The 24,027-nt window shown below is 37.7% G+C and overlaps 1 protein-coding gene across 18 annotated transcripts in view; it reads left to right on the plus strand.

Annotated features, from left to right (window-relative positions):
• dock7 (dedicator of cytokinesis 7) overlaps positions 1–24,027 on the plus strand; it is a 66,626-nt gene that overhangs the window by 41,162 nt on the left and 1,437 nt on the right. For 3 of the 18 annotated variants that reach the window (XM_028445064.1, XM_028445075.1, XM_028445079.1), the window contains 23 exons: positions 870–1,009; positions 1,128–1,297; positions 2,458–2,636; positions 2,791–2,973; positions 4,053–4,212; positions 5,131–5,227; positions 6,257–6,274; positions 7,571–7,667; positions 7,768–7,902; positions 7,980–8,132; positions 9,796–9,954; positions 10,087–10,187; positions 12,612–12,804; positions 12,889–13,032; positions 13,124–13,255; positions 14,949–14,963; positions 17,653–17,787; positions 18,122–18,211; positions 19,109–19,345; positions 20,602–20,745; positions 20,826–20,932; positions 21,686–21,853; positions 23,105–23,813. In XM_028445064.1, the coding sequence (XP_028300865.1) occupies positions 870–1,009; positions 1,128–1,297; positions 2,458–2,636; positions 2,791–2,973; positions 4,053–4,212; positions 5,131–5,227; positions 6,257–6,274; positions 7,571–7,667; positions 7,768–7,902; positions 7,980–8,132; positions 9,796–9,954; positions 10,087–10,187; positions 12,612–12,804; positions 12,889–13,032; positions 13,124–13,255; positions 14,949–14,963; positions 17,653–17,787; positions 18,122–18,211; positions 19,109–19,345; positions 20,602–20,745; positions 20,826–20,932; positions 21,686–21,853; positions 23,105–23,147 (3,000 nt within the window). In that variant the 3' untranslated portion in view covers positions 23,148–23,813. Of the gene's footprint in view, positions 1–869; positions 1,010–1,127; positions 1,298–2,457; positions 2,637–2,790; positions 2,974–4,052; positions 4,213–5,130; positions 5,228–6,256; positions 6,275–7,570; positions 7,668–7,767; positions 7,903–7,979; positions 8,133–9,795; positions 9,955–10,086; positions 10,188–12,611; positions 12,805–12,888; positions 13,033–13,123; positions 13,256–14,948; positions 14,964–17,652; positions 17,788–18,121; positions 18,212–19,108; positions 19,346–20,601; positions 20,746–20,825; positions 20,933–21,685; positions 21,854–22,000; positions 22,021–23,104; positions 23,814–23,838; positions 23,933–24,027 lie in introns of those variants that run through there. The other 15 variants (XM_028445073.1, XM_028445077.1, XM_028445080.1 and 12 more) reach the window with 10 other exon arrangements.

Raw genomic sequence — 24,027 nt, forward strand, 5'->3', positions numbered from 1 at the left:
TATAATTTCTCATTTCTGTAACATACGTTTTGAAAGCTGTATAATGGACCTGCTAAAATGAATCCAAAATACAGCTTGAAATGTTCAGCACCCACTGTAACTTAAAGAATGGGAGAGTAAAGTTGCTCAAATTTAGCTTATTATTTATGATGTTCTACATGATATATCATACAACACTGGATACATGTGCTTTAAGATTAGAAATAGGGATAAACTTGCTGGCAGTTGTAAATCACTAAGTTAAACAACAGGTACGTTAGGATAAAAGGATCCATATTATGGATTAAAAGGATTTAAAAGTCCAACAATGTAGATTATGGCATTAAAAGTCTATAACACTACAGATGGATGCCATTTTTGTTGCGGAGGAGGCAGGTGGGGTGGGCTAAGTAGGTTGGAACAGCACCGCTCAATCCACCGCTTTGCATCCGGACAAGTGCGCACTGATCGCGGGGTTTGCTCCTCCTCTGTTCCAGCATCACAACAAACAACAGACTAGGGAGTCTATGGAGCACCCACGGTGTCCTCCATGTTGTAAACAAAGCTCTGAGCTGTTACGGGAAGCAGGAGGGTCAAATTTCATTGGCTGTTGGTCTTTTAAAACTTTTTTACTTGTTTTTATTTTGTGAACCTTTTAATTTTATATCTCCATTTTTATCATTTCCTAGTCACTGTGTTTTTGGCACTTAATTATTAGTATATTATGTACATTATATTAAGAATTTAGTTTTTCGAATGAATTTGGGAAAACTTGAATTAAAACTTTTGCCCTCCCAAACTCCACGTATGGGTAGCTGACCAAATTCTGGACAAAATACAAAGTCCCAAAACAACGTTGTGAACATGAGTTCTCCTGTCTTGTCCCACAGAGCTCGGGCTTCTCCACACATGTCCAGGACCAGAAGATAGCTAACATGTTTGAGCTGTCGGTCCCTTTCAGAGAGCAACACTTTCTAGCTGGGCTGGTTCTGTCGGAACTGTCAGTATTACTAGAACCGGAAAATGAAGGGTGAGTATTGTCACATTATTAATACGTGTGATTGTTCCACTCTGTTCTTTTAGTTTACATTCTGAATCACTACCTGTTTTTGTTTTTTTTGTCTGGTTTCTTGTTGCACCGTTTCTAGGATGTTTGGGCTACATAAGAAAGTAGTCAGCGTTGTTCACAACCTCTTATCCAGCCATGACTCCGATCCACGATACGCCGATCCTGAAGTGAAGGCCCGGGTGGCCATGCTGTACCTGCCTCTCATTGGAATCATCATGGAAACACTGCCTCAGCTCCATGACTTTACAGGTGTAAAAAACAGGGAAATCATTAGATTTATCATTAAGGAACTACTTCTGTTTAATAGATACTTGTATTGTTTTTTCCAAGCCCATAGTTTTGCTTTTTGCCAATAGCAAATAACACTTTGAACAAGTATTGCTCATATTTTGGTGAAACATATGTTCCTATTGGAATAAGGGCTTACTAAGTACAGCTCATCCTGTTTAGCGTCACTGGATGCTGTAGTTTATTGCAGTTTAATATAATATAAGAACATGATATGTATGTCAGCTTGATTTATAATTGACCCTTTAAAAAAATTGCGTGGGGTAAAAGTAGTTGCAAAAACAAAGATTTTGACTGATTGAGTTCTCTCATAAACAGTTCTGAGTGCAGCAGTGGAGAATAAAACTCGTAACACCAAAGGTTATCAGCTGACCTGTAAAGAGATAATGCATTCTAACAAAATATACATGTTCCCTTACTTCATCCCTGTTACCTTTCTCTTACTCTTTTACCCTGATACCCCAGTGAACCCTTCATCTAGGGCAGGGGTTCTCAACTTTTGGGTCAGGAACCCATTTTGTGTTGCGAGACACTGGGAGGGGGTCGCCAGATGAATTGAAGAAACTAAGAATATTTTCTGAACAATTTGAGCCCTTTTTTGCTTATTTATTTTTTTTTTTACCATTTTTATGCAACTACACCAAACTGGCCATATTTTAACCTATTTCCTATTTTGCTGCTTTTAATGCATTTGTCCACTTTCAAGACATTTTCGGCACTTATAATCTCTTTCCACCACTTTTTCCACCTAATGTCACATATGTTGACCCTTTATTGTTACTTTTAACCTCTTTTCACCATATTTCATGCTTGTTTTTGCCAGTTTAACTACATTCATGATTTATCATGCCCATTATTTGCCAGTTAAAATAATTGCTCCTACTTTTCTCTGTCACTTTTAAGCCAATATTGACAATTTGAACCATTTTTACCAATTTTCGCCACTAATTAGCAACTTTTAACCAATTTCTGTGGTTGATGTTGAAATTGCTAATTTTCCCACCTAAAAACTGCAGCCATTGTGACCTTGAATCGGCCCATATTACGATTAGCATTTATTAGGATGGTCTGTTATAAGGTGTGTCACTTTGTGTATTTTATTGTCTTTTTTATGTAACTAGAGTCTCACAGCCAGTGGGGTCGGACAGGGGGTCCCCAGGGGACAGCAGCAGGTAACGGGGGCGAGGATGCTGAGGCAGACGGCAACAGTTTAATCAGTCAGACTGTTGCCATGGCAATAGCCGGCACCTCCACTTCATCTCCCATTTCTCGACCAAGCAGCTTCCTGCTCAACTCGCAGGTAACAAAGTTTGAGAGAAACTACAAGACATAATGACAGAAATATGAGCTGCAGTAAACCAAAGTGATAAACTTGTGACTTATGTCCGGCTTCTGAAGCTGCACATTGTTTTTTTTTTCATCTTTGTGCTGATTCTTTCTTGTCGGCTCTCTAGGCGAGTCGTCAGCACGGAAGCTTCTCGGCCGAGTCCAGCCGCAGTCTGCTGATCTGTCTCCTGTGGGTGCTGAAGAACGCTGATGAGCTGGTTTTGCAGAAATGGTTCACAGACCTCTCCGTGTCTCAGCTCAACCGTCTGCTGGACCTCCTCTACCTCTGCGTGTCCTGCTTTGAGTACAAGGTAAGATCTGTAGTTTGAAGCATGTCTATTCTACAATGAATTAACCTGTGCCATGATTGGTTGGTGGAATGGGGCTCCTCACAGACTTTTGAGCAGACCACTGAAAACTGCATGTGTAAAGACACAAACTTGTAATTTTTATGCAATTTCACATCCTTTTTAAATCTAAAGATGTTACCCTGTATAACAGAGATGGGTAAGTTTTATCAAAGCGGGGCCACAAAAATGCGACCGTCAGATCTAAGGACCAAGTTATGAACATTTATGTCAGGTTTTAGAACAATGAACAATCTGAACATTGATACAAGAAAAAAATTAAGGGTTTGTGTGTTTTTGTGGTTGTTTTGTATTTTTTTTTTTGTTTTTTCTTTTTGTCATCATTTTATGTGTTTTTGGAGTCATGTTGTCTATTTTTGTTGTTGTTTTACATGTTTATTTGTTAATTTTGTCATTTTGTTCTCTGTTTTTGTGTATTTTTGTTCTTATTTTGTATTTCTTTGTTATTAGTGTTTTTGTTGTTGTGTTGTGTGCAGTTTTGGGAGTCAATTCATGTATTTTGTTGTGGTTTTGTATAGTTTTCTCAATCTGTGTGTTTTTCTTGTCACTTTGTATGCTTTTCTCTCATTTTGTGTGGTTTTGGTTTGTGTTTTCTTTACTTTTTCAGTTATTTTTCTGTATTTTTGTGGTTGTCTTCTCAGTTTTTGGTGTAACTATTGGGTGTTTTTGTGTTTTTTTAAGTCATCTTGTGTGTTTAGTTTTGGGGACCGCACAAAATTAGACCGAGGGACGGATGTGGACCCCGGGGCCGACAGTTGCCCATGTCTGCTGTATACTGTGCTTCACATGCTTTGACTTATTAAAACAAACCACTTGCTGCTTTAGAGGCCACAAACTTGAGTTCATGTTTTCTGTGTACGTTAAGCACCTTCTAAACATTTGCTGGTGTGCATTTTGTTCTTGCATGCTCACACAGTGTTTTCTCACACTAACTAACCTGCTTCGCTTGCTGCGCTGCAAATAACTCTCCCGCTGTGCATTCTCTGCCTTCTCTGCTCACCCCCCTGCCATCTGGATACAAGGCCCATGTTGTGTTCACCATGCAGGGTAAGAAGGCGTTTGAGCGCATGAACAGTCTCACATTTAAGAAGTCCAAAGATATGAAGGCCAAGCTGGAGGAGGCCATACTGGGCAGCATCGGGGCCAGACAGGAAATGGTGCGACGGAGCCGGGGGCAGCTGGGTACGTGGTCTCTTCCTGCTTCCACGTCTTTTCAAAGAATAAAAAACTAGCATACTAAATACCTGGGTTGGGGTTGATTATAATTGTAATTGCGTTATTGATAATTAATTACAATTATGGCGTATAGTTGTAACTGTAATTGAAAACATCTATTGCTGTTGTAATCATAATTTAATTGTAATTATGTTCAGATGATTGACTTTGTAATTGTAATTGGCATGGAAATTCCATAAAAACTACAATTTCATTAAAACACAAAACTGGGGAACCGAGTTACAGTTCTATGGCTTACACATACGTAGTTAACAGTTATTAAAATATGTTTCATGTCAAGTTCTCCACTACCTTTCAGCTCTCTTGAGTATCATTTAAAAAAAGGAAATTAATTGAGGGGTATACTGACAGAAAATGGCTCAGGCGCCCACACCAAAATGTTAATACCAATATTTTTATGGATAAGGAAGCCTGACATGGTAACTAACAGATGAAAAACAAATTGGATGATAGATAATATTTGTATTTTACAGCTGATTTAAGGCATTGGTCAAACTGACTCGTTATCATAAGAGATGCTAACAAAAAGCTTTTATGGGGTTATTTATTGAAGGCTCAGTAATTGTGATTAATTGAATTTGAACTTTAGTAATTGATAATGTTATTGTAATTGACTTACAGTGGGAAAATGATAATTGTGATTGTGATTGGAAAAAATGCTGGTCACTGTAATTGTAATTTAGTTGTAATTGAACATGGGTAATTGAAGATTTGTAATGCTAAATACTCTGCCCTCGTCACATGCTCATGTTCATGTACATTCGGCAGCCAGTGTGGGCCACGTTTTTTTTTTTTTTTTTGTTTACACGCAGCCTCTTTCACCACCAACTAAAAAAAGTAAATAAACGTTTCTCCACCATCTAGAGCGGAGTCCATCTGGCAGCGCGTTTGGCAGCCAGGAGAACCTCCGATGGCGAAAGGACATGACCCACTGGAGACAAAACAGTGAAAGAATGGACAAGTATGTCCTCTTTAGTGCTTTTTACTTCACTTTTATTGATCCTGTTTAGATGTTGAATAAAAAGGAATGCCCTAAGCTTGTTTTTTTAGAACATTGCTAAGAATTAGGACCAGCTTTACAACAAATAAGTACATGTTTTTTTTTAGTCAATAGATGATCAAATCATAATTATTAAGGGTGTAAGAAAATAATTGATTCTGCGATATATCGCAATATTCCACCGCGCGATTATCGTATCGATCCAAAAAAAAATTCATGTTAAAAATCATGTTTTTTAACAACAAAAAAACCCATTTAATTACACTAATGTATGCATAGCACATAATTGTCCGGACACTAGGTGTCAGTGAACCACATCAGACCTTATTAAACAACCTCACTCCTCAATGCATTTTAACTGGAAGTTGATTGTACTTTATTTTCATAAATAATACTGGGCACTTTTATAGATGTATGTGGTGACTTTAAAAAAGAAGAAGAATTGAAGAACTTATCAGAATCAGTTGTAGAAGCAAAAGTATAACTTTTTTGATAACTTTTATAATATACATACCACTTGTTTTTGATACTTGAATTACAGTTAATTACCATTTACAGTTTTAAAAATATATGAAATAAATTGTATTTCATACCATTTTGTACTCGTAAAGGGGAAATTTTTAGTCATTTATATTGTGATATATCACGATGTATTGTATATCGTATTGTTTTGCATCGGGATATATTGTATTGTCACATGCAAATCGTGAATCATATCGTATCATCAGATTCATGGCAATGCACACCCCTAATAATTATAAATGTACAATTAGTTTTAATCCTTTTTGTTCTGTAACTAGATTAATTTTCCATCCTCGACCTTCATTTTAGTCATTTAAGTTCATGCTTGTGTCACTTATTCCTAACATATGTACTATATAACATTAGGAAGTGCACAGGTTGTGTTTGCTCTTCTATTTGAAACTCTGCTCCTGCATTCATTTTCTGTTAATTCCGTGTGTTCTCCCGTGTCGCTGTGTGTTTATGAAGGAGTCACAGATCAGTCAGGTATCGTATGGTTTACCTTTGCTGTGTGCTCGTTTGAAGAGGAAAAACCTGCTTTAGTGCGTCTTGTAAGGTGTACTGTCATGCATGTGGGAAGTCGAAAGTTTGAATCAAATGTGTAATTTCAGACATTAATGTACATCTATTGTTTTGTTTTTTTGGTTTATTTTTTATTCTTCATTTGAACTATCCAAGTCCACACATGTACAGCAGTACACCAGCAGAGACCCTTCTTTGTTGGCTTTTTGATTCCTCTGTCCTGGTAACAGCGTGTGTCTTGGGTCTGGTTAGGGTTAGGGTGTTGTGGTGAGTCTGTTTGGCTTTTTAACCATGTGCTTCCTGTTTTGGCGGTTTTTGACATGTGTTTCTGCCTCACTGCTACTGCAGAATATAGTAAAAGTGTGAATGAAAGCAGGATAGATGACAGGATGTCAGTATATACATATATATACATATAATCTATAACTGCAATTGTAATTAATGGTTCATAAAAGGATGATAACATCATTTCAAAGATAGAAAGATATTGAGATAGGCTGATTAACTCTTTCTGGATCAGCAAGTTTTGTGACAAATTGTTTGTAAAAAAAAAAAAAAAAAAAAGACTGGTTAAGGCAGTGGTTTCCAAACTTTTTCTGATGTTCCAACTTTGAAGAATGAAAAACTGTGAGGGCCCCCATCGCTATAAATTTTAAGGGGGAAAAAAAGGTTAAAAAAAAAAAAAAAAAACGTGACCTTTGGACTATTCTTCAAATCTCATTAGAACAACATACAATTTGCTATCACATATTTTAGAACACTAATACAGCACTTTATTAAAAAAGAAAAAAAGTTTTTTCCATTTTTCATGATCAAGCCATTCTAGCGCCGCCCCTGTCCTGACTTGTGCCCCTCAGTTTTGGAACCACTGGGTTTAGGTGTAATAAATCACACCTTTACATGTGTTTAATATTCTATATACAGTAACAAATAACAAAGCAGGACCAGAAGTCTCGGTACACATATCCATTTAGGAAGTGGAGTAAACTCCCCCCATCATGACGCACCCCCCCCAGTATGGGAACGACTGTGTTAAGGTGTAATAAATTACAGCTTTAAAACATATTCTATATAATGTGTCTTATATATCTTATATATGACAACATTAAAATTCACTCCTTGTTGTTGTGGCTTAAACGCTGTAACTAGTAGCTCAGCCCTCATTTAGTGATATATATATATATATATATATATATATTTTATTTATTTTTTTTTTTTTTTGCGTGTTAAGCTGATATGATTCTGGATTCCTGCTTGCAGGACGAGAGCAGAGCTGGAACATGAAGCCCTCATTGATGGGAACCTGGCAACAGAAGCCAACCTAATTATTCTTGATACGCTGGAGATTGTGGTACAGGTACACAGAGGCACAGTTTACACACAGTGATCAGGAAACGGGTTCAAATCAAGAATAAGAGTGAATGTAAAATAAAAAGTAACTCTCTTTCTCTGCGCAGACGGTATCGGTGACAGAATCTAAAGAGAGTGTCCTGGGCGGGGTGTTGAAGGTGCTGCTCCACAGCATGGCGTGCAACCAGAGCGCCCTCTACCTGCAGCACTGCTTTGCTACACAGAGGGCTCTGGTGTCTAAGGTTAGTAAACCTTCTTCACCGTTACACTCATTAACAAAGATGGACGTCAACATGTGTATGTCCCTTTACTGTTGTAGTTTCCTGAACTGCTGTTTGAGGAGGAAACGGAGCAGTGTGCAGATCTGTGTCTGCGACTACTTAGAAGCTGCAGCAGCAGCATCAACACCATCCGAGCCCACGCCAGTGCCTCCCTTTATCTCCTCATGAGGCAGAACTTTGAGATAGGAAATGTAAGTATGAATACAGTACATTTAAGTACAGTGGTTCTCAAACTTGTTTGGCTCAAGCAGCCCCTTTCGTTTACTTTTGAATGCAAGTACCCCCTTTGTCCAACTACAACTTTTTGCTCAGAATTTTGGGAAAAAACAATGATGCATCATGATGGAATTAATGAGTGATAACGCACACTTAAAATAATCTCATTTTGTAAATAATTGGAATGAAACAGTATTTAGTGCCTCCTGAATAGATTCATTTTTATAGTTTTTATAATTTCCAGTAATCTCCCTCCTGGTGTGGGACGAAGACTGAGCCTTGTATTTTCAGTTCATGTTCTAATCAAGATCATTTTTATCATCATATTGTGTGTTTTTTGTGTCATTTTGTTGTTGTTTGTCTGTTCTTTTTATTATTCACTATATTTTTCTTCTCATTTAGAGTGTTTTTGTTGTTGTTGTTTTTGTGTGTTGTTGGTATTATTTAAATTATTCTCTCAGTGTGTGTGTGTGTTTTTGGCGTCGTTTGGCTGTTTCTTATGTCGTTTTGTATGTTTTTCTGTCATTTAGTGTGTTTTTGGTGTCATTTTGTGTTGTTCCTTGTTGTTTGTGAGTTGCTGGTAATATTTAGTATGATTATAATTTTTTACTAAAAATAAATATTATAAAACCTCATGTTTTTAATGCTTTTATTTATTAATTTTTCTCTCTCTCCTCTAGCACCTGCACCCATTACTTACCCCCATTTGAGAAACACTGTTATGGTACATACAGTGACTATCACTATAGTACTAGTTTAAAGGTCCCATGTCATGCTATTTTTTACCCATCTTCATTTGTTCTAAGAACACCAAAAACATAGTATTTGAGGTTTATTTTCCCAAACTCGCCTGTTTTCTGAAGTTTTAGCCTCTGAAAAGTCACTTTCTGAGCAACTCTACACAAACAGGCTAATTTGCGGCCTACTTATGCATATTCATGAGTGGGCGTGTCTATAGACGGGACACTGACTTCCTCCTCCCCGCACGGTGACGTAGGACCAGAGGACGGCCCACCTTCCTCCCACCCACTCCGTAGCAGAGCTCATGCTGCTTTATAAACACGAGACAGAGCATGGGGGCGGGGCGTTTGCCGGTACATACATAGACTGTAGAAAATACATACATAGCACTGCGCGAAGGACGCTGAAATGCTCATTCTTGTGGGCGTGTTTGTTTACATGTCAATTACGGCAGAGATCTCCAGCTCAGTGCCGCGTCAAATTTGTCATCAAAGTGGGAACGCGTCATCAAATTGGAGCGAGGTGTTTGGGCTCGACCTGCAGTAAGAAAGGAGCAGATAACCCTATAACTAATGATTGAGGGAATCAATGAAAAAAACACTTTGGGCATGTGTATGAAGCCCTAATAGCACTTTTATCGTGTTTAAAGCACAGAAAAGTCCATTTAGATTTAATATAAATTTTCTAAAAAAAATTTAAATGTCGATTTGGTCAGTTTAGTGCAAAAACCTTTATTGGATGTTTATAATGATTGTCTAAAGATTATCAAAGTTTTTTTTTCTCACTAAAAGCTGAACAAACTTATGAGACTAGAGATAAAAACTGTCCCAGAGGTGCTGCTTCCTAGTACTAGTTAACAGATACGCTTTCCTCCCTTTTGTGCCCTGTACCTGTCAGAACTTTGCCAGAGTAAAGATGCAGGTGACCATGTCGCTGTCTTCACTGGTGGGAACATCTCAAAACTTTAATGAAGAGTTCCTTCGTCGCTCATTAAAGACCATCCTCACCTACGCAGAGGAGGACTTAGAGCTGAGAGAAACTACTTTCCCCGACCAGGTACTGATTACATCTTTCATTCAATCACTTTGAGAAGGTCGAAATGTATAGCAAGTCCTAAATGATTTTATCCAAACTCTTAGTTTCTTCCCCAGAAACACTCATGTTATCATGAATCTTGTGTTCTTGCAGGTTCAGGACCTTGTGTTTAATCTTCATATGATCCTGTCAGACACGGTGAAGATGAAGGAGCACCAGGAAGATCCAGAGATGTTGATTGATCTCATGTACAGGTACAAGAACAGAACCCCAGCAATCAAGATGCTCTAATCAATAGGTTCCCAAAGTGGGGCAGCAAATTGTTATCGGGGTACGTACAAATCACACATTGGTCTCTGTAAGACTACCCAGGGTGACAGAGAAACAATCTCATCAGAAAAGCATAAATCATTGCTTTGCGCTAGCCTTTACCACCACATACTTGTGTGAAAGTGGATTTTCAGCTTTGACAAACATGAAAATAAAATACAGAACAAAGCTTTACGTTGAGAACGATTTAAAACTTGAGTCCCTCAAATTCAACCAAAAATTGCAGAGTTCTGTGCATCCTGTCAACCTCATCCTTCTCATTAAAGTTGTAGTAAGTTTCATTTCCCAGTATCAGGGTGATGAAAAATAGAATTTTTTCTCACAAGTGATAATTTTAAATACAATGTTTTGTTGTGTCCTTACAGGTTATATTAATTTTTTTTTATGATATATTATTCCTCAACAGGATAGAGAAACACATTTCTCTGTAGGCCTACATTGTATATTTAAGTGAAGTCAAATTTTATTTATAGAGCACATTTCAAAACGACAGACGTTGACCAAAGTGCTGTACAGAGGTTATAAAATTTACACAAGTAAAAGAAAATGAGATGAAGTAAATTAAAACACCGAACCAAAAATGCCAGTTCTCAGTCCTGTTTGAAAGCCACAGCATATAAATGGGTTTTCAAACGAGCTTAAAAGTATATATAATAAAACTCAGTGTTGGGAACGTTACTTTAAAAAAGTAATTAGTTATAGTTACTTGCTACTTGTTCAAAAAAGTAACTGAGTTAGTAACTAAATTACTCTATAATAAAAGTAACTCATTACCAAGGAAAGTAACTATTTGCGTTACTATTAAAAAAAACAAAAGTTGCTATATGTCAAAGAATTAACTTTTTAGATGCGTGTATCGTGAGGTGCTTCATTAAATTTGAGTTGCTTACAACAGATGTGGACAAAGTCTTCTCTCCTGGATATAATGAACACTTCACATGCACGTTCTTGCCTTTGACCACAATTAATTTAAAGTAGTGTTTGTATCGTCACCTTAAAAATGTCCACATTTTACATCAGACTGCTCCACGCTCGCCATCTCTGCTGCTTCATCCAATCTGTAGTGTGTGTGTGTGTGTGTGTGTGTGTGTGTGTGTGTGTGTGTGTGTGTGTGTGTGTGTGTGTGTGTGTGTGTGTGTGTGTGTGTGTGTGTGTGTGTGTGTGTGTGTGTGTGTGTGTGTGTGTGTGTGTGTGTGTGTGTGTGTGTGTGTGTGTGTGTGTGCTGGCACGTCGCCTTAGCCAATCATAATCGCTCACCTTGTTTTTTTACCCGCCTCCTCTTGCTGGCACATGTGTAAAAACACTGGCTCTGATTGGCTACCATGAAACATGATGCCTTGTTTTTAACCCACCTCCTCACAACAGTTGAGTAAGAAGCCGGGGATGCTTTCGGATAACATTTTATTCAATCAATGCATGTAATGCACCGCATTCAACGTTCAGTAACGATAACGGCGTTGTAACGGCGTAAAAAGTAATTAGTTAGATTACCCCGTTACTGAAAAACAAACGTCTTTATTTTAAACTCCGTTATTCCAAACACTGATAAAACTATAATGTTACACTATTTGGTTTTTAAAGTGTGCAGAATTATGGGTTGCATGGCTTCAGGTTAAATGTCTGAAGGTGTACGGGACTGTGAAATGTTTGGGAACCACTGATCTAATATACAGATCCTTTCCAAAAAATTAGAATATCATGAGTTGTTTAATTTCCATAATTCCATCCAAAAAGTTAAACTTTCACAGATCATAGATTCAGGGCCCACAATTTAAATGGTTTCAAGTATTTATTTGTTTATTGGGTGTAACATGTGAGGAACAGAACAGAACATTGTACCCCAAATCATGACTGACTGGATATTTCACACTGGAGCTCAAGCAGCTCTGGTTCTGTTCCTCACCCGTCTTCCGCCAAACTCTTGGACCTTGATTCCTGAATGAAAGGCACACTTTACTTTCATCAGAAAAGATGACCATGGACCACTGACGAAGAGTTCAGTCCTTCTTCTCCTCTTTTTTTCTGTAAAAACTGAAAAGTAAATGATTTCTTCACAGTATTCTAATTTTTTTTTTATTCTGTTTTCGTGGGTTTTATGAGCTGGAAGCCCAAATTATGTAAAAATAAACAAATAAATACTTGAAATCATTTAAATTGTGGGCCCTGAATCTATAATTTATGAAAGTTTAAGTTTTTGAATGGAATTATGGAAATTAAACAACTATTCTGATTTTTTGGAAAGGGTCTGTAAGTGTGTTCCTCCAGTTTAAACATCACTTCAACCATTGTGTTCTGTGTTCATTTTCCTGTTTGTGGTTTGATTTTGGTTTTTATTCTCTTACCTCCAGGATTGCAAAAGGTTACCAGACGTCTCCAGACCTGCGGCTAACGTGGCTCCAGAACATGTCTGGGAAACATTCAGAGAGGAACAACCACGCCGAGGCCGCTCAGTGTCTGGTGCACAGCGCCGCCCTGGTGGCTGAATACCTCAGCATGCTGGAGGATCGCAAGTATCTCCCTGTGGGATGTGTCACCTTCCAGGTGGGACTGTACACACGGGATCTCACTCTTTCAGCATTGCTGGTTGGTAACTAATGGGTGTTTGTCGTGTTCTGGCATAAACAGAACATTTCTTCCAACGTCCTGGAGGAATCTGCAGTTTCTGATGACGTGGTGTCACCAGATGAAGAAGGCATCTGCTCAGGGAAGTACTTCACTGAGATTGGACTCGTGGGCCTCTTGGAGCAGGCCGCCGCCTCCTTCTCACTGGTGAGTGATCAAATTAAATTTAAAAAAAATTCACTAGACACATTCACGCTTTTATTGTCACTTAATTTTCTTGTGCGTGTGTTGTGTTCAGGCTGGCATGTATGAGGCGGTGAATGAGGTCTACAAGGTGCTGATACCAATCCATGAAGCCAACAGGGATGCAAAAAAACTGGCCACCATACATGGTAAACTACAGGAAGCCTTTGGCAAAATTGTTCATCAGGTAAACACACACACAGGTTACACATGTTTTTCTCACAGATTAGAAGTATACATTTCCTCCACTTGTGCTAATAAATGTATACGTATATATTTTTTTCGGTAACACTTTATATTAGGGAACACCTTTTAACCATTAATTAGTTGCTTATGGCAATTTGTAACATATTGACTCTTAATTAGTCATTATTAAGTACTTATTAATGCCTTCTTCTGCATGACCTTATTATACAACCAGTGAGAGTTTTCCATCAATAACCTCAGAATTATTAATTATCAGTAGTAAGTAAGGAAGTTATTGTATATGAATTACGATCTCAACATGCTAGGGTTAGGGTTGACGTTAACCCTAATCTTGACCCTGTTAGGGCTGCGAGACTGCCATTAAGTGTATAATAAGGCATTAATAAGTACTTAATGATGAATAATTAAGAGCCAATGCGTTACTAATGCTAATAAGCAACTAATTAATGGTTAATAGGTGTTTTTTAAACTAAAGTGTTACCATTTTTTCTAACATCTGCTACCAAAGCAAAAGAAAAAGGAAAAAAAAAAAAATATATATATATATATATATATACTGTATATAGGGATGGAAGGGTACATCTTAATTCAGCTAAAAATGGATGCAAATAAGAGTGGATTAAAATCGATACGGCACAGTATGTAATTCGATACTCTGCTTAAACATTAGGGGGTGCTGTGACTGTTTTAATGCCGCTTGTTTAGACGTTACAGTCTCTGGTTCAGCCCCGAATGTGCGGGAGAAGAGCTTTAATCAGAATTTACAATACATTTCCAACCAGGAACATAAGCAAACTTTTTTTACATGTTTATTTGATATGTTTTCAAAAGAAATTATATTTTTGTTCAACTTTGCATGGTGATAAATTAAGAGATGTGCAGTTTATTTCGATTTATGAGTTTAAACAGTTTATAAGAAGAAACTATATTACTGTATTATTATTATATTATTTTTTTTATTATTATAAAAAAAATAAATCTTGACAATTTAAATAAAATAATAAAGTATATTTTGACTAATCTTGTTTTTTTTCATCAGGATTAGAAAGGAATCGTTAGTTAAGTGTATTCTTAACTATATGTAAAATTGTTAGTCATAACAACTTAAGTGACTGTCATGATGACACACTGACTAAAGATGGTTTATGGCGTAAAAAGCAGTTCTTACACCAATGTGCCATTATGCTTGGGTAGAGAGGAGCTTGTTACTTGCAGGGTTTAACTTTCTATGAAACTCAATGTTATAATACACTATTTGGAACTCACATAATAAATTCTATACTTTGAAGGCGCTGCCAACTACAGTAGGTACAGGAGTCATGCAGTTGATGTTTTTTTGCAGACGAGGTCAAAGGTTTTTAACAGATGACTTCTGTCACAATGAAAAGCAGACTCTGAATGAGGAGACATTTAATAAAATATAAAATCAGCAAATTTAAAAATGTTGCAGGTATGTTTTACATTAAATGCACAATATCAAAGTGCTGCTCTACGCCACTAACCAAACCAGCTGTTTGTGTCTCTGTTCTCCGTCGAGTGACCTGAATCCGTTTCTTATCGTCCATTCTCTACATGCGTGCAGGTGTGTGTGTGTGCGCGTGCCTCGCTCTGTGTTTTTGGCGGGCGTCTGTGTGTCTGTTGTTCACATGTCCTGTATTCTCTTTGTCACACAGAGTACTGGCTGGGAGGTAGGTGGCTAAACAGTTCCTGCTTGGCCCTGCTCACGTTTCTCTGTTTGTGCTTTTGTTTATCGTCATCTTTTTCCACTTGCTTTATCTGCGGCCTTTCTGTCGCTCAATACATTCAATCCCATTAACATCTGCAGACAAAATGAAGTGTCTGTCCTTCCCACAGGCGACTCTCTGCTGTATGTGCAGCATCATCCTCACTGTTTCCCTCTCTCTCCTCTCACTCCATGTTCCGTGTCGCGTATTTTACGTGACCGTGTTGACAGGCTGTGCATGGGAGCCGCAGTGTGTGACACTAATGCAAAAACCTCAGCGAATACATCACCCGCACCAATCCACACCTTTCCCATCCCCGTCTTCCAGCTGTCCGTCAGTCGGCTCGCGTTTACCGGCTGCCACCGTGTGCTGTCAACCTCCATCCCATCCCATTCACAACCGCAGGGTTCGATTTCAGTGCATTATTTTAACATGAGGGGGATACCTGTTTGCTTCCTGTACAAGCTGGGGGAGGGGGGTAATTCATGCCTCACACAATTAAATCAAAACCTTTAGGTCCTCACTGAAAACAATTCAGGCTTTTTCAAAACCAGTTCCATTCAGTAATCTCTAGATTATTTTGTAACACTTTGCATGAAGTTTTATACATAAGGCTGACATTACACTGTCATTAGCATGAATAAGGTGCAACTAAACCCCTGCTTTCTGCTCACCTGCCATAGGGGGGAAATTAAAAAAATGCCTTGATTATGGTCGCCCAGTCACAGCGCACATCGCTGAAGTAACAGAGCTCTGTTTATTCAACAACTACATACAATACACAGCCCACAAACATGAGCACATAGCACACACAGCCCCCAGACACTTTATCAATGACAAACACCCCTGCTCTACTCCCACCATGAGCCTCAGAACATCGACTCACACACACAGAAACCAGGAAAAGACACACACACATGGCAATGAGACACGCACGCACGTTCGCGCACACAGGAATGTTAAAAGTTGGACTAGGATCAGTCTAAGAACACCACTTAATACCCAAATACATATGTATTCAGCAAGAAAAAGTTGGTTTGGGGTTTAGTTACTCTTTAAGTGTTGTTTGCTAAATTATGACACCTTTGGAGCTATGTTGGCATTTTTTAATTTAGGTTTAGGGATCTAGTGGGGTCAGATATGGTTAGGGTTAGAATAATGATGGGTTAGGGTAACAAACAACACTCAATGACAGCCTTCATGACACCTTATTCACGCTAATGACAAGTGTCAACCTTATGTATAAAACTTCAAGTAAAGTGTAACCAATTATTCTATTTATCTCTTTTGATTTTGATTAGTTGGTTGTTATTTTTTTGTGCCTCCTTATATTTTAAACTTTTTGAAACTAAATCGACCCCTGATGTTAATTTTCATCTACTTGGATCTTTTGTTCACTGCATTAACCTCTAAGTTTGTTGCATGAACCGGACAGAGAAGTGATTTTTCTCTTTGGAGAAGCACGTAGAGTGCATGGCGTCTTTCCTTTGATGCTCGTGGATCTTTACTTTCCTCACTTTGTCTCTCTTTTTGTTTTTGATCTGTCTATGTTTGCATGGACCCCAAAGATCTTAAGAGATTGCTTTTATGTTTGTTTGTCCTGTTTTGGAAGCTGTGACTGCGGAGGAAACCGGTCCTGATTTAAACTTGTTCTGTTTTCTCCTCTTTGATTTCACCGGTTGCTGACCCTCCCCTCCTACTTTACTTAATTGTGTCTTGTGGTAAGTTTCTTAGTTTTTGGGGGCCTATGTTTTTATTAATTTCAGAGAAACTATTTTTATTTTATTTGCCCTAAACGCACAAGAATCACCCAGAGGTTCAGTCATTCTCCTACATTTCTACAGACGTTTGTGTATCACCACAATAAATCCAACGCGTTGGATAGAAAAACTTAGTTCAAGCTTAAAAAAACTTAAATAAAATGCATTTGGGAGGAAAAAATGTTTGTCATGTGGATACATTCAGATTGTCCAGTGTGCTTGATTTTAGACAGGTCGTTGGACTCCTGCTCACTCTCACTGTTTTGCTACTTCACCGTATGTAACAGGAGATTGTTACAGGTTTTATAAAAGCAAATAATCTTATTTTCATTGTGTTTTCTGTGTAGACACTGCAGAGACCAAACTGTTTACATCTATAACATAATAATGATAATAATCAGTTAGGACTCATTCAAGATTAATTTAGGAAAACTTACAGCAGATAAGTAATTCATAAAACATACATATTTATTTTATATATTCATAAAACAAAGCCTAAATTTCATATGACTTTTTGGTAGTTGGTTCATTCCATGACATTTCACAAAGAAAGTGTCTATTCCTACGGTTGCGTACAGACAACTCCCGGTGCTATTGGTACGTTTGTGTGAGAACATTAACTCAGGTTGGAGGTTTCAGACTTCCTTTCAGCATTCACACACATTACACAGCTAAAGCATCGTCGGGTGACTTTTCTTTCAACAAACAGTTTATTTTTTTGTGCTTATAATGCTATTGTTGCACTAAAAATGTACAAGTTGTCTGATTTAATGTGCCAACTGGACTTCACATGGCTTTACTACCACTTAATGGAAGAAACAGGGTTTCTTTCTATTATTTTTGGTTATTTTTTTTTTGTTTTTGTTTTTAATCCTTGTTTTTCTTCTCTGCAGGATGGGAAGAGAATGTTTGGCACATACTTTAGAGTTGGATTTTATGGCTCAAAATTTGGTGATTTGGATGAGCAGGAGTTTGTCTACAAAGAACCTGCCATCACTAAGCTGGCTGAAATCTCCCACCGACTGGAGGTGAACCCTCACGTACATTCTCGTGGTTTACTGTCTATATCTGTATCTGCACACTTTAGTCTGGTTTCAGGAATGCAAAAAATCTGAAGTCCTTTATTTATCCCAGGGAGAAATTACTTGCGTTACAGCCGCTCAAGAAATTTACGAACAAAAAGAATAAACAATAAACAAAATAAAGAAAGAAGAGAAGAACATTTTAATAAGGATTAAGTACACACATTACAGTAGTAAAAAGTCAAATAAGATGAATAATACAATATAATAGTACAAATATAACAAAGATATTTACAACAACAATCAAAAAAAAAAGGCTGTGATCTGTGTTTTCTGGTAGAACTTCTATGGGGAGCGATTTGGAGAAGACCAGGTAGAAGTCATTAAAGACTCCAATCCTGTGGACAAATGCAAGCTGGACCCCAACAAGGTTAGTATTGGCAACTCAAGCGTGGGAATTTTGAGAGTATTCAACATTGTACATTTTTCATGAGAATTATGTATGGGAAATAACCAGAAATTGAGAGTAATTTTCAATAACTATATCATATCCAAACATAAATATTAGCATCCATGCAAAATAATCTAATGAAAGAATATCAATGTTTCAATGGATTTTTTTGTAAGCAGAACTTTACAATTATTCAATTTTTGCAAACATCTTGTTCTTTAGGACTTGCAGAAAGTAACACGATCACAGATGTGTTTTCTACTCAATATATATTTAGAACTGAAAATCTGTGACACAGATACCAATAACAGCTCTTCCTTTTAACTTAAATTATTTGTTTAAACAGTTTCATTTTTTCACATGTAGATTATTACTAATCAGTCTGACCATTGTTAGAAAATTAAATAAAATGACACAATCCTCCCTCACTGAAAAAACAACAAAAAAGTTATAGGCAATGGCCTCTTACTGAGCTAGTACATGCAGGGGGCGTGGCCTCAATACTATGCATTGTTCCATGTGATTAAGAAATAGCAGAAATTGTAGATTTTTGTATATGTGCATGAAATCTGATTGTTTAAGTCAAGATGATGCTAAAATACATCTCACCAATTATATTTAGCATCCCTGTTAAGGGCCGACCTTCAAATTTCTAAATTTCTTGTTTATTCCTATTAATTTCCATAATAATCCCATTGATTTCCACGGAAAGTTTCCAACTCTGAAATGCCCAGGATTTTGGAACCCTATTCACTCAGTTGTGTTGGAGCTGGGAAATATTAATTAATTCCATGCCGAGCAGAAAGACTTCAGCCACATCTGTTTAACGCATACAAGCGTCTGTCGTTATATGAATAACGTTTGATTTCTCTGCAGGCCTTCATTCAGATTACCTACGTGGAGCCGTACTTTGACACCTACGAGATGAAAGACCGCATCACCTATTTCGACAAGAATTATAACTTGCGTCGCTTCGTGTACTGCACACCTTTCACCCTGGATGGGCGGGCCCACGGGGACCTGCACGAACAGTTCAAACGCAAGACCATCCTCACCACCTCCCACGCCTTTCCCTACATCAAGACACGCATCAACATCATCCACAAGGAGGAGGTAGGTGAAGAGTTTACAGCAGGTCACATGATCAGAACTCAACTCCACGCCCTCTGTGACTCTCACGGGTCTAAAGTTGTAAAGAATGAATGAAATCACACATTCTATACATTTCCATAATCCTAAGAAACTCAGCTATAACTGTAGCCAACCCACACACAGAACAAAATGACCACAGCACACACACCAGGCCATTATGTTCAAAGAGGGAAAAGTCGACAACTCGGCAAAACTCTGCCTTTTTCAGTCCTATGCTTTAAAAAATAAACACAGAGCTCTATTGCAAGAATCTACTGATATATAGATTGGGGATAACCTTGTCTGCAACATGGATTCTCCTGGTGTTCACAAACACCAGAATCCATCTTGTACTGTTTCCGCCTTTGCCTTTCGAATCTGAACCGATACGTTTAGAACCAATCACGACGCAGTGTTGTGGTTTAGGGCGGGATATCCGGGTGTGACGAAGGCAGAAGCATCGAAGCAAAACTGGTACATGCGCAGTTGTGGGGAGAGGAACTAGCTGGGCTACCGCTATTAGCATAGCTCCGAATCAAAACAGAAAGATATTGATGCAGGAGGATGAACGTGTAGAAGCTGCTATAAACTCAGTTTTAGGAAAATCCTGCATTTCCTTTTTGAAAGAGCAACAGCGAGACGCGCTTTGTGCATTTTTGGACGGTAAAGATGGCAAAGCGGAGCCTTGTTGTTGGCACATGCCGATGACGACATCATCATTTGTTACCGTGTGATTGGCTAAAACAAATCATGAACAGGCGCTTCGCCCAATCAGCTTCAAGCATTCTGTTCCTGTCCCGCCCTGGTTCCTAAAGGATTCACCAGACACAGACCCAGATCGATGTGGAGAACTGGAGTTAGAGGGAGGGGCTACACATCAGTCTGGCTCTTGCCAGGTTAGGTCGGGTATGTTACTTTTCAAACAAAACACTCATGCGTAACTGCATCAAAGAGTGGAGGGAAAAAATAGCATTACACATGGCACAGACTAAAATAAATTATTAAGGTTAAGTTTAAAAGATGAAGAAGAAAAAATTAAGACTAAAAAAAAAAATTCAAAAAAGAGATATAAACCATATGATTTAAAAATGTGTTCTACAATTGTGATTTTCTTTTCCCATGGCTCTGTTTTTTGTTTTTGTTTCCCAGTGGCCCTAATCCTCTTCCGTATTAAACTGTATAAAGTTGAGGTGGCAAAGTTTTCCTGACACTTCCAATTCTCTTCTGTCTCTTTCCAGATTATCTCCACACCCATCGAGGTGGCCATCGAGGACATGCAGAAGAAGACTCAGGAGCTGGCCTTTGCCACACACCAGGATCCAGCTGATGCTAAGATGCTACAGATGGTTCTCCAAGGATCAGTGGGAACTACTGTAAACCAGGTACGAAGGAAAGGTTCCAGCACAGGAAGTGAAACGAGCAGCGTGTTCCTCACTGATTGGTTGGTTGATGTCTTTCAAAGGGTCCTTTGGAGGTGGCTCAGGTGTTCCTGTCAGAGATCCCCAGTGACCCCAAATTGTACAGACACCACAATAAGCTCCGCCTCTGCTTTAAAGATTTCACAAAGAGGTTTGGATTTCTCTTTTTTTTATATTTTTGTTCGAACAATCACACAAAGTTTACAAAGGTTTGGTATACAACACAATTCAACAGATAATATAATGAAGTAAATAGATGCCTGGGATCTTTACGAGTCCTTTTTCTCAAAACAAAACTCAGAGAGAATAAAAAGAAATAAATAAACCTGGAAAAACAGAATAAATAATATATTTCTTCCTTTGAGGTTCAAATCACCCTTTTCCACATGTGTACATAGTTTTTATATCAACCTACATACCCACATACAACACATAAGAATATAAATTTACAATAGGTATAATCAATGCAATTCCAAATATGATCTTAGATTGACTTATAGAAATTCCTTCGACAACCTGAGCATCTTTTTTCTGCTTATTTGCCACGAAAACCTTTTATCTTCATACTTCAAAAATATAAAATTCCTCCCTTATCACATTAACAATAACTATATAGAAAAGAACAAGGACAGTCTGCTGAAGGGGGTGGGTGTGCGTGGGGCGAGGTTAAACAAAATCTGCTCTTATAAATATAATAAATATAATAAATGTGATCCTTTTGCTCTAAATAATATAAAACCTCTCATTTTAGATCCTCATAATGTAAGTCAACCTTTCCATTTGAAAGACTTCCAGGACCAATTCCAGATGCTTATGATTTCATACGGAGCTGTTGGTAATGGAGTCATTAGAAACCATAATCGGTTGTATTTCTCAAAATTCTGCGTCTGATTTGGTGTCAAAGGTGTGAAGATGCGCTGCGTAAAAACAAGAGCCTGATCGGCCCCGACCAGAAGGAGTACCAGAGGGAGCTGGAGAGAAACTACCACCGACTGAAGGAGGCACTGCAGCCCCTCATCAACAGAAAGATCCCTCAGCTTTATAAACCTGTGCTGCAGGTCAACTCACACAGGTAGGGGTGGTACCCATGGCAACACATTCCTCTGTTTGTCCGTTTACACCAGAGAGAGAGAAAGAAATGAGGGGAAATACAGCAGGATAATTGATACGAATCATTAATAAATCAGTCTTTCTTTCTGCTTCTGTAAAAATCATGCAGCAAACGGACGACTTGACAAGGTAGACCGACATTTTCCAACTGCACTGGATCATCTGTTATGTTGGGGTTTTTTTGTTGTTGGTGTTTTTGTATGTGTTTCACTGCTCGCCAAGGATTTAAGATCACATGTTTGTAACCAGAATTCAAATGCTTTCATGTTGCATTATGGTGCACTTTACATTACCTTTTAAAGCACAGGTTCACTCAGAGGTTCTCAACCTTATACAGTCCAGTTTGATATCACAAATGTCCGACGACCCCAGAGACATTTTTTTTCCTAGAATTAGTTTATTCATCATCTTCATTAAAGTGTTTCACAAATACAGAATATTAGTGCACAAAGTGACAAGTGCGTCACCTCAGATATTTTTATACTGCATTTTATTTGAACTAGATTTACAGCTATTTATCCTGTGCACACACATTGTGTGGGATGTGTATTTGAAAAATAATAATAATTGATCATTTTTTTTGAAAGAATCAAAAAAGTAATTTATTTTTTATTCTATTTTTACAAATTACGCGACAATTCAGGTGACCCCATCTCACGTCCAGGCAACCCCACATGGGGTCCCGACCCAAGGTTGAAAAACACTGGATTAGCTGAATAAATCCTTTTTAAAGCCAGAATAATGTTATTAGCAATCATTTGAAACTCAGTGAAAAGTCAAATTAATAAAATTAGGAGGATTTCATCAGTTTGATGTATTTTTTTATTTTATTTTTTTTTCTTGTCTGCACATGCTGTCAAAGGTCAACACTACAAGAAGTGCAATCATTATGAGACATTTTTTTTTTAAATGATCTTTTGTGGCCCAATAAAAAGGTTCCTTTGACCAGTACTATTCTGTCTGTGGTCGTGGTGGAGCTCAGTAGGTACAGTTGTAGTAGCCACAGGGAGACGTACAAAATAATGAGGAATGTGTTCATTATATAAGGGACGGCTAATGTATGATTTGTTTCTATTGCCAGAAGTATTGTGAGCCCATGTAATAAAGGCCGATCAGTCGATTAAAGTACTTGTTCATTAGGATTAAAAAAAGTACAAATAATAAAATCCAGACATTTCAAAGCCCTCAACAAATGTTTTCTTTGTCGTTTCAGAGATTCCTTCAGCAGATTGAGCCTGCGCAAGTTTGACTTTTGAAGATAAGAGAGAGAAAACCCCACATGCACATATATAAACACTTACCTGGAATTGCAATATTAATTTATTTAAAGGTGTACATAGGAGTGTGTTCTGAAAGCCAGCCCCATGTTGTAAAGAGTGTCCTCGAAGGAAGTCTCAGAGAGTTTCAGATCGGTACGTCATTCCAGTGTCTTAATTTGTTTACATTTGCACCGTCAGGATTGAGGTGGATCCTAAAGAGTAAAGAGACACCTTGGCTTTGTGTCGTTCATGTTGTTGATCAATAATGTCAGCTTTTATTCTGAAAATCAACAGAATGATTTCAATAAAGTGCCAAAAAATACTTTTTTTTCTGCCAAAACTTTACGCATAACAGGTACGTTCCCTAAGTCAAGATGTCTTTTTACCTTTGTACGATGTGTCAAAATAACCTGTATTTGATTTCATGTGTGCACTTTTTTTTAATTTTGGTGTAAGCGATGCATTTTACTATTTGAGAGTTTATGTACTCCAAATTTGGAGTAAAGGAAAAGAAACAAACAAAAAAGGTACCAGTATTTATGCTTTATTATCATTTTTAGTCTAAACCATGTTTTTGAAGTTAGGTACTTTGGACATCCTTGTATAATTTTCAATTACTTTTGGTTTATTTTAAATATTTTACTAAATAAATATTTAATTGTTGATGTGTGATGTGATTTTTTTTTAGCTTTGCGCTGCTGTGTGTTGCTAAGCAGAGGAAAAGAGGCAGGACGCCAACAGACAAGTGAAAAAAATAAATAAAACGGGACAAAGACGTGAAGGTAAAAACTTTATTGCTCAGAATTACATCAAACTTTTGAGATAATTAATCACAGCTGGAATGAAAACACTAATCAGTGCAAAGTAATGTTGATTT

The sequence above is a fragment of the Gouania willdenowi genome, chromosome 4 (genome assembly GCF_900634775.1).
Source record: "Gouania willdenowi chromosome 4, fGouWil2.1, whole genome shotgun sequence".
NCBI classification, from domain to species: Eukaryota; Metazoa; Chordata; class Actinopteri; order Blenniiformes; family Gobiesocidae; genus Gouania; species Gouania willdenowi.